This window comes from Pelobates fuscus, chromosome 5 (assembly GCF_036172605.1).
Source record: "Pelobates fuscus isolate aPelFus1 chromosome 5, aPelFus1.pri, whole genome shotgun sequence".
Classification (NCBI taxonomy): Eukaryota; Metazoa; Chordata; class Amphibia; order Anura; family Pelobatidae; genus Pelobates; species Pelobates fuscus.
In genome coordinates, this window is record NC_086321.1 from 200,557,456 (window position 1) to 200,573,432 (window position 15,977).

The following is a 15,977-nucleotide window of genomic DNA, read 5'->3' on the forward strand; positions in this document are numbered from 1 at the left end:
AACTCCCCTTGAAAACCACAGTGTCACATAGTGATAAGTGCTCAACCAGCTGAAAACAAACAAAAACAACACATGTTTCTGTACCTCACAGCACCTTCATCAGGGAAAAGGTAAAGTAAATGGTACACCTCTCTCATGCTATATTTAAATGGAATCCAGTTACTCCCACATGGAAGAACATACCAGTGGGCTTCACTGCCCATATAGTAAGGCTTCTCCAACAGTCTACATTTACTCTTGCCCATTTTAGACTCTATATGATTAACCCAAACTGTAATGGATGAATGGTGAATTTCAGATAGCCTTTTGGTGATACATTGAAGTCACTGCTCCTTTAGAATAGATTAAAAGTACGTACAAAATAACAGATTGAACATTAGAATTACAGCAAAGGCAAATACCAAAATACAAACTTTTTTGTTTATCACTGAAAATTTCTCTCCCATCTAGCCACTGCAAACAAAATGTCCTGCCATTTCAAATTGCTTAGAAATTTGTGAGTGGGCCCTTTGGACTGGTGGGGGTTATCCCGGTCCCCACCACTACAGCACCTGATACCTACCATCAATCAGGGAGCTTCCACATTCTGAAAAGGTGCTGGGTACTAAGAGGCTTAAAATGGCAACGACCAGCACACCTCCAAAGCCCCTACTGAAAGATCCTTTGGAGAGCTAGAGGGAGACCTTTCTTGGGGCTCCATCTGCATGCAGTTCTGGCTTGCTGTCCCCTCAAGAGCACTTCAGGCTGCTTCTGCTCTGGAGCACCCTGCCCGGGGAGATAGAATGACCAGCTCCTCATACTCTGGGCTGGAAACTTAGACACAGGCTGGACACTATCTAAACACCTGGGGGGGATGAATGCTCATGGGATAATGGCCTATTCATCATATGTGTATAGGTCCAGTGTCATTATGTCAGTGTCCTCTCTGGATCCCGGGTCAAGATGGTCAGGATTGGGAGACTATATACTAGGATGTTGCTGTGGTCTATCGCAACCGTCCTTCCTAGCCAAGGCATAGGCTGAATCCTTTAACCATGTGGACACAGCAGCTGACATTCTTTTTTTGTTATTAGATCTATGCTGCACCAGATTGTATTCTTCATTATATTATTTTGTTTAGAATATGCCAGCAATACTGTTTCAGCCTAAGTTTAAATGTGTAGTGGAAATTACCCCATTCATCTACCCCACTGAGATATAACTATCACTCGTTCCTATTATGGTCTTTTAACCAAATAGCTCTATATCCCAGTTCTAGCTTGTATTTTCACACTTAACATCCATGTCTACCTTATGCCATCTATTCTTACACTCTAACTGTTTTGTAGCATTGAGACATGACTATGTCACTTTTGATTGCTTAACACAACAAAAAAAAAGAGCAAATCTCTCAACCTGACATGTTACATGCAATTTTTCTTGTTTCGCATTTCCTAGTATTGTCAGATATATACTAAAATAAAGAATTGAAAAAAAAAATCGGCTCTATATGGAATTGAGGGGAAACAATGTGAAAAATACAAAAAAATGGTCAAATTACGTAATGCTCTATCATTATAAGTTAAACACTATGCTGACAAGACAAAAGAAAAAATCTTAAAGGGATACTCAAGGCACCCAGACCACTTCTGCCCATTGGAGTGGTCTGGGTGCCAACTTCCACTGCCCTTAACTCTGCAAGTGTAATTAACCCTTTAAGGACCGCTGACGGTTCAGGACCGTCAGCGGTAAAACGTGCGTTTGGACCGCTGACGGTCCTGAACCGTCATAACGGTTTTGGGCAACTTACCTGATCGCCGTCGGTCCCACGGCAGCGATCCACTCTCCTCCCGGTCCAGGGGGACTGCCTGTCTGCCCGGGCAGTCCCCCCTCGGCAGATCAGGACCCCACGGCCATGTGATCACTCGATCACATGACCGCAATAGGTGTCTGTGTATCTGCCTGCAGGGGGACTGTCTGTGCTGACAGGCAGTCTCCCTGCAAGTGTAAAATCATAAAATAAAGTAAAAAAAAAAACAATCAGTGTAAAAAAATATATAATATGTATATATATATATATATGATATATATACATGTATTATATCTATATATACCTATATATAATATATGTATATATATCATATATATAATGTCATACTAAGTGTATTTTTATATTTATATATACGTATATTAATATAAAAATACACTTATATTTAAATTACACACGAATATATACAATATATATAATAACTATATATATGGTATATATATATATTATTATAAAATACAAATAATATGTTAATAAAAATAAATAACAAAAAATTAAAATATGTTTTAATAATTAAAAAAAATTATATATATATATGCAATTTTATTCTAACAGTATTTTGATATTGATATATATATATATATATATATATATATATATATATTTATATCAAAATACACTTAGAATGTAATGATATATATATCTATGTATAAATAAATAAATAAAAATAATACGAAATATACATATGTCCACATACATAATTACATAAATAATTTCATAAATATACACGTAGACGTCAAATATATAAATATGTATATATATTAAAATTATACGTGCATATTTATGTAATATTTTTACCTAATTAAGTAATTTTAATGATTGCAATTCGAGGGATCTGCCTGCCAACCCAGGCCGAAAGTCCAGATAATTTAATTTGCTAGCACTGTGTTTAACCCTGTAACTGTCTATGACACCCTAAATCCTGTACATGGGGGTACTGTTTTACTCGGGAGACTTCGCTGAACACAAATATTAGTGTTTCAAAACAGTAAAACATATCACAGCGATGATATTGTCAGTGAAAGTGAAGTTTTTTTCATTTTTCACACACAAACAGCTCTTTCACTGAGGATATTATTGCTGTGATATATTTTACTGTTCTGATACACTCATATTTGTGTTCAGCGAAGTCTCCTGAGTATAACAGTACCCCACATGTAGATGTTTTATAGTGTTTGTGAAAGTTACAGGGTCAAATATAAGGCTTGATTTTACTTTTTTTTTTTTTATTGAAATTTGTCAGATTGGTTAGGTTGCCTTTGAGAGCGTATGGTAGCCAAGGAATGAGAATTAGCCCCATGATGGCATACCATTTGCAAAAGAAATGGGGTATGTTCAGCCTTTTTTTAGTAGCCACCTAGTCACAAACACTGGCCAAAGTTAGCGTTTTTTGCATTTTTAACACACAAACAAATATAAATGCTAACTTTGGCCAGTGTTTGTGACTAGGTGGCTACTAAAAAAGACTGGACATACCCCATTTTGAATACCCTGGGTTGTCTACTTTAAAAAAATATGTACATGTTAGGTGTGTTTCGGGCATTTATGACAGATAACGGTGTTACAATGTCACTATTGATACATTTAAAATATATATATATTGAAACAGCAATTTCCTACTTGTATTTATAGGCCTATAACTTGCAAAAAAAAGCAATAAAGCATGTAAACACTGGGTGTTTTTAAACTCGGGACAACATTTTGAATCAATTTAGCAGTTTTTTTTCATTAGCTTTTGTAGATAAGTAAAAGATTTTTCAAGTAAAAGTCCAAAAACATGTTTTTTTTTTAAATTTTTCACCATATTTTTTTATTTATTTTTTAATACAATATATGACATAATACAAATAATGGTATGTAAAGAAAGCCCTTCTCGTCGTGAAAAAAGCAATATATAACTTGTATGGGAACCGTAAATGAGAGAGCGGAAAATTACAGCTAAACACAAACACCACAAAAGTGTTAAAACTGCTCTGGTCCTTAACGTACAAACATCGCAAAAACAGGCCGGTCCTTAAGGGGTTATTGCAGTTTTTATAAACGGCAATATTTACATTGAAGAATTAAGTCCTCCTCTAGTGGCTGTCTATTAGACAGCCACTAGAGGGACTTCCGTGTTCTTAGAACGATGCTGTGTTTTAAAACGACGCTGGCTGTCCTCACGCTATGTGAGGACCTCCAACGTCGCCGAAATCCCCATAGGAAAGCATTGTATAATGCTTTCCTATGGGAAGGTCTACTGCGTGTGCGCGGCCATTGCCGCACATGCACATTAGGTCTCGCCCAGGGGCTGACATCAGCGGCGGAGTAGAGTAGGCAGAGCCTGACCCAGCACCAAGGGACATCGGCACTGGACTCTGGTAAGTCACTGTGAAGGGGTTTTCACCCCTTCAGCAACTTGGGATGGGGCACTGGAGAATCCCTTTAAGATATAAATGGAGTATAATAAAACTCCTTATTCAATACATTGAAACAATACACTGTGCTACTTATAGTGCTTGGAGTGTTTCTTTTAAAAAAAATGTTGGTTGCAGGTGGTCATTAAGACCCCACACACATTCGGGAGCTTGAGATCAGTTCACATCATTTCATATCACCTTCAATCTGAAAGTCAGCTGCTTTCCTCCAGAGTACCCATTAACTCCTCTGAAGTAACTATTAACTCACCCTGAGTAATCACTAACTCCACCAGAGAATCAATTAATTACTGCCCAACCGCACAACAATGACAAAATTAAGGGCACTCCACAAGACAAGACCAGCATCCACATGTATATAGTTGGGGACAACCCTATGTCCTTCTCCTCCCCTTAATGGACCTTAATGGACCTATCTTTTCTCTTACCTCTATGGTCTCTCCACTTTTCCTGCTTTTCTCACTTTCCTGCATGTCCCACTCTATATAACCCACAATGAAGGCTCCATTTCACAAATCCGTGCATTAAGATGCAAGAGGCCATAAAAGAGGTTGACACTGAATGACTTATACTTGGTTACTGTACCTGCCCCTTGGGGCCAGTTGTTTAGGTGTAAGAAGTGAAGAGGCATAACATTGTCGCCTACAATGAGCACAACCTAGGGGTTTCTAATTTATTCCTGGTGTATATTCGCCTATAAGGAACAGAGTGTCACAAGACATAAGATGTCGTATTATTTGATATATAATTATTTGATGTACTGAATACCATAATTTGTGGAAAACCGCCTTTTGTAATGCCCTGTTGTTTTTTCCTTTTCCCCTTTTTCTTTTCTGTAATATCGTACCATGCTTTGCAATACGAAAGAAAATAATAAAAATTGACAAATTGAAAAAAAGAATGTTGGCAGGGAAAGACTGAAAATTGTCTGAATCAATTAATTTGATCAGATTTGAACAAATATGGCTGTGGTATGCCAAATGTTTTGTGAGATGAATATGATGAGGCTTTATATTCTAGAGACGGGATGAAAGACACAATGGAGATGAAGTAAAAGAAAAGACTGTCAGACTGAACAATTCATAGACGTGTGCTTAGTGAAAAAGGAAACAATTTCTTGCTTTATTAAAATCTACAATGCAACCTCCATGGCACTGTATTGTTATACCTTATACATTTTCTATGTCTATCAATGTTTTAATTTTGTGTAGTATGTAAGAAGCTCTAAAATCTATATATTTTCTAAACTAAAGGTGGAACTGCATCACGACAGAAGGGATTTTTAGGATGTATCCGGTCTTTAAAACTCAATGGAGTTCCAATTGATTTGGAAGAGAGAGCTAAGATGACCCCAGATATCAAGCCAGGATGTCCTGGACACTGCAGTAGTTATGGGAGCTTATGTCACAATGGAGGAAAATGTATAGAAAAGCACAGTGGATTTTCTTGTGATTGCAGCTTCTCAGCATACACTGGACCATTTTGTAAAAAAGGTTGGTATATTGCAATACAGTAATTTGGATTTTATAACAATAAAGACAAGGATACAGTAAATGATAAATGATCTATTATTAATATTATTCCAATCATTACTTTTATATTTTGTTAAAATCTGCTAGACCAGCACAGCATATGATCATTTTTATAAGTTGCCAAATGAATATGCTATGCATCATAGGTTTCATTAAGGAATTATATGAAAGGGAAATATGTAATGCAAAATTCCTTGGTCGACTGCCTATTACATTTTTATTTTTTTGTAATTAGAATAGAATTCAAGGAGTTATTAGAATTATCATCTCTTTTGATTTAAAAATGTTTAGTAATGCATGTTTTTCATGCAGAAATTATATTGAAGGATGGTTATGCATTTGTATTTCTCTTCATGAATCCTGTAAATAAGCAGAAATATCTTATTTAACAAAGATTCTCACAAAATGACAATACTCCTCATTTGAGATTTAAGAGTGCTACTCACTAGCCCAGATGAGTTTTGTTCTTACTATATATATATATATATATATATATATATATATATATATATATATATATATATATATATATATATATATATATATATATATATATATTTTTTTTTTTTTTTACTGTGGAGCTAAACTGCTGAACTCCCAGAAAGCATTCCAGGGGATGGGTGTCAGAATGCACTGTACAAAACTACAATGCAGTTTGTGTGTTTTCACGCAGCAATGGTCCTTGTGTGCACTAAATGGGGCACTCAGGAATCAACCTCAAAAGGAAAGTCAAGTTACAAACTCATTAAAAAAATTGGATTCCATTCTCAGAGCCCAACACAGTCTCTATTCAACATTTAACTCACTAACAATAACTTAACCCTTTAAAGGCAGCAGATAGGAATAGCAAAATTCAGTTATCAAATGCAGATCTAAAACATATTATAGGCATTATATAACATATAATGAAATTAAATAACAACACAAACATTCAAAAAACACCTCAATGTATCCCCACATAAACAAGCAGGATCCCCAAGGATCTCCCTACTGCAAACAAATATAAATCAAATGGATGTCTGTTTATGAGTGTCATGGGTCACACTGATGGCTCTAAGTGTATGGACGCCGAGTGTAATTCCGGCATCAAGATTGCTTTCCATTTGTATGCCCTAAGGCCTGCTTAGTTTTTTGCTGAAGGCAAAAGAAATGGTGTGGTGTTCTACAATTACATGTGCAAGGATCACCAATGAGATAATATACATACACTGGTTATCGTTCTCCCAAAATATACTGGTAGTACTCCAGTTAGGAAACGATATTCCAACTTTTAATCACTTAAAAACATAAACATAAAGCAAAACAGTGTAAGACTATTAGATACAATGCTAAAAGATAAGGTGATTAATGCACTCACAAATAGTCTGCCACTAACAGTGACCAGAAAGGCACATAAATAGGTCAAAAGACCTGCCACAAAGGGACTCCAAAATGTCCTGAGTCAGCTCCTGAATGCACCAAGGTTCTGGATCCCAAGTGGTGATAAAGGAGTGAGTTCTGGATAAGGATGGCCCAAATAGAGTGAAGAGAGTATTGGAATATCATTTCTGAACTGGAGTACTACCAGTATATTTTGGGAGAACAATAACCAGTGTATGTATGTTATAGAGGCTCCGTATGCGTCCAACCGTTTTCATCATTTCATCCAGGACTTTTTCAAGGAACAGCTTAGATGTAGTCCACACCATTCAGACTTATAAACCCCACCAATTTTTGTGCACCTGGGTTTCCCAAGTGGGTTATACCAGATCAGGTGTCTGTAATAACAAATTCCCAACAAAAACATGGCCGTCAAGATCATATATGGAGACCAATTTGGTAGCCCTTAGGTTATGTCTTCTGGATATATAATCCAGTGACTAAACATTGTACTCCCTTCCCGGACTGGCCATCATGTGGGGGAAGAACACAATAACAAAATGTGCATTAAATTAACAATTAACATTTTAATCAACATAAATTTTGTTTCCCGGTATCTTCAACGGCGCCACTCAAGGACAAAAAAAATAAATGATGGCTGCTCGCATATGCAGCGGCGTCTATGTCACCGCGCATGCAAGAAAAAAATGGAGAAAAGTGAATAGCTGCTCGCATGTTCAGCAGCGACTATGAAGTCGCGCGTGTGCAAAACAAATTATCATGCATGCGCGAAAACTTAGAAAAATAGCTGAATTGCTCGATCATATTGAATCCAAAACGGGCAGAAGGTTACAACATACTGACAGCCTGAAAGACCATCAAAATAAACAGTGGTTAAATGGTGCATTACTGTAAATGATTGGTGTGCATGAATGTTTACAATGTAGATGAACAAATCAAATGTTAATCAAAAGGTAAAAATGAGATCCACTCATTATGAGCTCATTAAGACATTATGAATGAATGTGTTATAAATTGAAATTATTGCACAAAATATTAGTACCCCAGCAATAATAAATGAAAAAATATATAAATGTTACAAAGAAAGTATGGAAAAAAAAGGGAAATAAAAAAAAAAAAATATGATTAATATCCCCATGTAAACATCAAGACACTGCATATAAAATACATGATATAAAAAAATATATGCAATTAATAATAAAATGAATATGAAAAATTAGTATAAAAATATTAGTTTTTTACATAAATAATGGTTAAGAATCACATGAAAGCCATGCTGTTGACATCAACATTTAAACCAGGTTCTCTCAATGTCTTAAGTTTATATATCCATTGGGTTTCACGTTGACACACCTTTTTTCACTATATCCCCCTTTCTATTATCATGTTTAAGTCAATCCCAAAACAAAACAATTGTTTAAAATCAAAGAGAGCTCAGTTTCCACAGTGTCTAGGTACACTGTGTTTTACATCTTTCTTCGTAATGGCCTGTTGATGTTCCAAGGTGCGTTTCCTAAGGGTTCTGATTGTACGTCCCACATATTGCTCCCCACAGGGGCATTGTAATAAATAAACCACATTTTTAGCGGAACAATTTATAAAGTGCTTAATTTTGTAGGTCTGTTTGGTTGCAGAGCTAATACATTCCCTAATTGAACTGGGAAGATGTTTACACATCTTGCAGTGCCCACATTTGAAAAAGCCATTGGGTGTAGGAAAGAAAGTGGAGTTTTGTTTATCAATGGATGGTAGAAGGCTGGGTGCTAAATGAGATTTAAATTCCTGGCTTTATTGTAATTGACTTTAGGTCTAGGAGGTAAAATTCCCTTTAAAACATCATCCTGCAATAAAACTGTCATACATTTTTTTCTATTCATTTGGATTTGCTATTAAATTGTGTGTTAAAAGAAAAACTAAGGGGGCGTGGTCTAACCCGCGACGAAGACAGTCGCATGTAGCCGGAGCTCCGTACCCACAGACCCGACAAACGCGTTTTTTTACCAGCGACAATATAGGGGAAGCACTACCAAGTGATCCAGAAGATGTCACAGACAAAGAGCAAACCCAAAAATCCGGACAAAGGGGACAAACTAGCGTTCTTTGGAACGAGACCGCAACCTCACAAGCAGGCCGCAACACGAACAAGTGACCAAGATGGTGACGGAGACGACACGCTGCCGCTGCAACAGGATCCCACTGACAACCTGCCGATCACGCAAGGGATACTACAGAAATGCCTAGACTCCGTGTCAGACAGAATCCTAACAAATATCAACAGCACTTTGGCAGACATAAGGAAGGATATGCAAGATCTGAGCGACCGCACAGCTAGAATGGAGAACCGAATGGGAGAGTATGCGGAGGCCCACAACGACATGGCGGAACATGTACAAAGTCTCGAGCATCAGCATGAACAGCTGCAGCTGAAAGTAATGGATCTAGAAGATAGATCGAGACGCCAAAACATCAGGTTCAGGAACATCCCTGAGGATGTGAAACACCCAGACCTGCAAGAATTTCTGACAGGCTTGTTTAAATCGCTTACACCGGACATACACGTCGACATGATGCTCATTGATAGAGCGCACAGAGTGGCTAAACCGAAGTTTTTACCGGCAGAAGCTCCACGAGACGTGCTGGCCAAGATGCACTACAACCATGTAAAAGATATCATTATGCAAGCAGCAAGAAAGCAAGGTGACTTACCAGAAAAATACAGAAACATTCAACTCTTCTCAGACTTATCAACCCTCACTCTCCAGAAGCGCAGAGCATTCAAGGGAATTACGGAGGCCTTACGAATACAGAGACTTCCTTACCGTTGGGGACATCCAGTTTGGCTAACCGTACACAGAAATGGAACTTCGACCACCATATTGACACCGGAGGACGGCAAACGTGTTCTGAGATCCTGGGGCATCACTGTGCAACAGCATCCAGAGGAATTGCAGGCCTCAACTGGAAGATCCGCAGAATGGAAGAAAACCCGAAAATTAAAAGACTCCCTGTATCCAGAAGTAGCGGCTAATGGTTTGCATATAATTTAATAGCCAAATCTCATATTACTGTTGTTACATAAGTTACTATTTGTACGAGAAATAGCATTCACTATATTGTGTTACAGAAACCCTGAGGATGAGACCCAGGGTCAAGGAACCATACAATATTGTGTGTATATAACTATCTAGCAGACCTGATTTTGCAAAGTTCGGAGTTAAAATGTTTATCTGTTTAATACCAATATGTCATATCATATATAGGCAATCAGCTAGGTTCGAAGTTGAGTTTATGGTGCGAGCGCATACTACCCCTAATAAACAGCAGGGAAGGCGCTTACCGCCGCATTATCCAATAATTCCCATACCGGGTTTGAAATCATGCACCCAGGAGCACGACAGGGCACCACATGCGGAGGGAAAAAGGAGCCAAACGATTAACCTAGAGGGCATCACAATAACCCTCCAGAGATGAGGGCCCCAACACATGCTCTATTGAGCCAGGCCCAGGCCTACGGAACCTAGTGCAAACCCAGCTAGACACTGACAAGTGTACATACCGCACAGTAAGTCTAACCCCCAATCACGCTCCCACATAGTGCTGTAGCCCGGCACTCAAGCCCATGTTTGGGCATTAATAGTTGAGATTACTATCTTGTTACACCCCGCTACCCTCACCCCTGCCCAGTTATAACATATACCCATACCCCGATATAGTGAAGTCAGATAGGCACATTACATTGCAGACTAACATAAATCAGGAAAGACAGCTCGTGCGCACTACATCCTACGACACTGAGCCAAAAGAAATACCAGATAGACTCACAAGAAACGAACACACTACTGTGTGCTTTACGTTGCAGGCAAGATAATCTGAGCGAAAGCGAGTCCATCTCACAATGAAAATATACTCCCAAAACGTGAAAGGACTGAATACCCCATACAAAAGACACTGCTTACTCAGAGACCTTAAAAAAGAGCAAGCTGATATTGCATGTCTTCAAGAAACTCACTTCAAAACAGCGCCCGCATTTAGATTAGATCTCTACCCCCACCAATACCACTCAGTTACGGGACATAAATCTAAAGGAGTGTCGATTCTCATCAAAAATACGGTAGCATTCACACACCATGAATCACACATAGATCCCATGGGAAGATACATCTTACTGATATGCACGATAAACAATGTTGAATACACCATAGTATCGCTATACGCTCCGAATATCGATCAGCGAAACTTCCTTCACAAACTATTGGCGAAAACAACCAAAATCCAAAGAGGCATGCTGATCCTATGCGGGGACTTTAATCATATCATGGATCCCGCTTGGGACACCACCACACGCCCGAGCTCTAAACAGAAAGCAAAACTTCAATCCACTTGTACAGCATATAAGAAACTGATGGATGATTACCAACTATATGACACATGGCGAGTGCTACATCCAAACCAAAGAGATTACACGTATTACTCTGCCCCACATAAGACGTATACAAGAATAGATAGGTTTCACATCCATAGGCAACATTTAGACCAACTGGCAGACAGTAATATACAGGTGATCAGCTGGTCAGATCACGCAGCAGTGACACTATCGATCAAGGATCAGTACGAATACAAACACAAAAGCCCATGGATACTAAATGAATCACTACTAGCTGATAAAACATTCGTGGAGTCCCTAGAAACAGAAATCATACACTACTTTGACATCAACCAATCTCCACAGATGCCAATGAGCACGATTTGGCAGGCACATAAGTCTGTAGTTAGGGGACTACTACTAAGAAGAGCTGTGCAGCTTAAACACAGCACACAAGCACAGTGGTCAAGCTGGCAAAAACAATTACAGGAAGCAATCTTACTACATAAAACAAAACCAACTGACACACTACTGACAACGATCAAAGGCCTACAAGACAAGCTCAAGGAGCACACCTTACAAAGAGTGAATTTTAACCTAAAAAAACTCAATATGCAACAATACACCCAAGGGAATAAAGCCGGCAAACTCTTGGTGTCTAAACTCAAACAAAGAGAGGCAAGGAACAAAATCGAATACATCATCGACCAATCTAATAAGAAGATCATATCACCGGTGGACATCAGCAACACCTTCGCCAAGTATTACCAAAATCTATACAACTTAAACCAAACAAAAGACATCATAGAACATAATAGGGAAGAAATTCGCAAATACCTAGAGGACATTCAACTGCCATACCTAAATGAAGCCCAAATAGCAGACATTGTGGCACCTGTCACAAAAGAAGAAGTAGAGAACATAATTAAAATGTTACCTAAAAATAAAGCTCCTGGACCGGATGGCTTTTCGAATCTGTATTATCACACATTCCGCAAGTTACTAGCACCACATTTAGCACAACTATTCAACCAAGCCACACAGCTAGGGGCCTTACCCCAAGAACTACTAAAAGCACATATCATTACACTCCCTAAGCCGGGCAAGCCTCCGACACAATGCCCTAACTTTCGCCCAATCTCACTGTTAAATACAGACGCCAAATTGTACGCCAAACTTCATGCACAAAGGCTAAGCAAGATACTGCCGGCATTGATACATAATGATCAGGTAGGCTTTGTGGCAGGAAGGCAAGGCTCCGATAACACTCGTAAGGTACTGAACCTTGTACACAGCATACGAAGAATGGGAAAGGAAAGACTCTTAATTTCATTGGACGCAGAAAAGGCTTTTGACCGCTTCAGTTGTCCGTTTCTTCAAGAGGTCCTTCAAAAATTTCGTTTTCCTGACCAATTTCTGGGAACAATCCGTGCCTTATATAATCATCCCACAGCTCAAGTTCTCAACGCAGGTTTCTACTCGGAGGCCTTCGAAATAATGAATGGGACCAGGCAAGGATGCCCATTATCACCATTGCTGTATGTACTAGCGCTGGAACCCCTAGCAAGCAAAATAAGGAGCGAAATTTTGATTAAGGGCGTCAAACTGGGCACTGAAGAGTACAAATTAAGTCTTTTTGCAGATGATGTCTTTCTCACACTAACAGAACCACACATCTCTATGCCAAATCTAATGAAACAGATTGAACAATACGGGACATACTCATACTATAAGCTAAATGTCAAGAAAACGCAAGCTATGGGAATAAATATTTCCACACAACAAATGAGAAGACTACAAGAAAACTTTCCGTTGGATTGGCGAACAGACTTTCTGACCTTTCTAGGCCTCAAAATCACAAAAAACCCAATTAACTTGTTCAAGAGCAATTACAGAAACATCCTAGCATCGATTAAAACCACCCTGCAAGACTGGGAAGGGAAATTTATATCTTGGATAGGCCGAATAGCGGCTTAAAGATGTCACTCTTACCTAAACTACAATATCTGTTTCGCACACTACAAATCCCAATACCAAAAAGCTTCATTACAGAAGCCCAGAACATGTTCTTGAAATTCGCTTGGCATAACAAAAAAGTAAGAGTAGCTACCAGAACACTGCAGAAACCTACCAAGGAGGGAGGGTTAGGCTTCCCAGACATTCAGGCCTACTACCAAGCGGCAATTCTTAACACTATAGCACAAACAATGTCCAAGGTCAACACTCCCCAATGGTCCCACATTGAGTCCCACTGGGCGGCACCAATAGAGTTGCAAACCATTCTTTGGACACCACTGAAGTGGAGACCACAAACGGATCACCTCCTACCCACGACAAAACTCCTAGTAGAAATTTGGGACCTCCTTAAACAAACAATGACCAATTATCAACCGCTCCCGATGTCCACTCCCATGGATGCAATAGCGAGAATCATTCCTACTTTCGACAAACACTCATGGATAACTCAGGGCGTGAAGCATGTAGTGCACATGTACGAAGAGGGGACGCTGATACCATTGCCCGAGTTACAGGCTAAATACGACCTCTCCAGCCGTCAGCTGTTCCCCTATCTACAATTTAAATCATGCATGGCAAACTCAAAACCGACAGATGGTATGACAGTACCATCGGATATGCTGTCCCATTATGAGAAAATATGCCTAGACAAGTTACCCCATAAGAAGGTGATCTCAGTGTGCTACGGCCGGTTAATCTCAAGAAAGACAAAAGTCAAAACGAACTTCAAACAAGCATGGCAAAGAGAACTCAACTTCCCTATAGAAGAAGATCAGTGGATGAAAGCGTACGTATCCCACAAAGATGTCACTTCATGTACGAACCACCTGGAATTACAAAGGAAGCTGCTATACCGTTGGTATCTAGTTCCGGATAAAATACACAGAATATGGCCGAAAACATCCACAAATATATGTTGGAGATGCAACAAACAAGTGGGAACGATGCTCCACATCTGGTGGTCATGCCCGGCACTACAAACTTTCTGGAAGACAGTTCAAGAAATTATAGCACAAGCCACCCAGACAGGTTTATTACCCAACGTAGACTCCTGCATTTTGTTTATACCGCCAGAACAAATGAACAAAGTACAATGGGCGACAACGTACCACACACTCATATCAGCTGCGATGGTGTTAGCCAGGCTCTGGAAGAAGGCGACATCACCTAAAATCTCCAACCTCATCGACCAAGTAAACACTAACTGGCAATATGAAAATATGCACATGCGCCAATACGGAGAAAAGAAAATCATCGCCAAGGCCAACCTCATGTGGAAAGAATACTGGGCAAAACAGAATAGCAAAGAACCGTTCTCTAAACCAGACATGTAGACATTCAAACCACGTATTAGGACCGATAAACATAGTGGTATGAGAATGAAAGGAACAACGAGCACACATTAGAGGAGCAATAGATTCCAGGCAAATGCACAATCCCCACGCACACTCAGGGGTTCCAGGTCAGGCAATAACAAGACCAAGAAGGATATAAGAAACATGCCACCCACTCATACTTACTAATACTAATACTTACTAATACTACATCCTCATCCTCAAAAAAAAAAGACAAACTAAAATCTATTTTATCTCTATTTGGTTCAACAAGCCTTTGGGGTAATGCCTGTCGGTGAATCCTCTTTCCAAAAATTCGGTTTGGGATTCAAAGTCCTCGTCCCTGGTACAGTTGCGACTTATGTGCATGAACTGACCTTTAGGAATATTTGTTAAACACTGATGATGGTGGCAACTTTTAAAATCAATATAACTTATCAGTAGGTTTAAAAAAGGTCCTATAGCAAATTTTGTCTTGTTGAATAAAAAAAAATTATTGTCCAAAAAAATTAATGTTATTGATTTGGATATCCGTGGTAAATTTCAGACCCTGATCATTATTATTTATATACATTAAACATTTAGAAATAATAATGATGTCATCTCTAAAATGTTTCTAGAGCATTAGGTTTGACATCCAGCTATGATCGGCCCAGATATGATCATTCTCCCAGGTGGCCATAAAAAGATTGACATAGCTGGGCGCAAACCTGGTGCCCATGGTGATACCACAAATCTAAAGGTAAAGCCTATTCTCATATAAAAAATATTTGTTAGTAAGAATAAAATTGATGTAATCCAAAATCCAAAATAAAGTTGCTCTGTCTTTCGTGCATACTTTGACCTTGTTCTAATACCTTCCTAATGGCTAGTAGACCTTTTTGGTGGTCAATGGCCGTCCATAGCCCAAATGTGACTGTTTTTCCATTGTATGTCCTTCATGATGCTGAGGATATGTCCAGTGTCTTTAATATACAATTTCGTTTTAGATACATATTTTAGTAGGAAATAAGCGATATATTGGGACAGATTAAATGTTACACTACCAATGCCACTTACAATAGGCCTGTCAGGTCGTTTTATTAGGATTTATGGACCGTGGGTAAATATTAAAATGTGTCCAGTCTA

The 15,977-nt window shown here is 38.8% G+C and overlaps 1 protein-coding gene across 1 annotated transcript in view; it reads left to right on the plus strand.

Moving 5' to 3' along the window:
• The window catches only part of CNTNAP4 (contactin associated protein family member 4), a 440,483-nt gene that overhangs the window by 375,974 nt on the left and 48,532 nt on the right, over positions 1-15,977 (plus strand). The window contains exon 18 of the mRNA XM_063454951.1: positions 5,478-5,717. Coding sequence (XP_063311021.1) covers positions 5,478-5,717 — 240 coding nt within the window. The remainder of the gene's footprint in view (positions 1-5,477; positions 5,718-15,977) is intronic.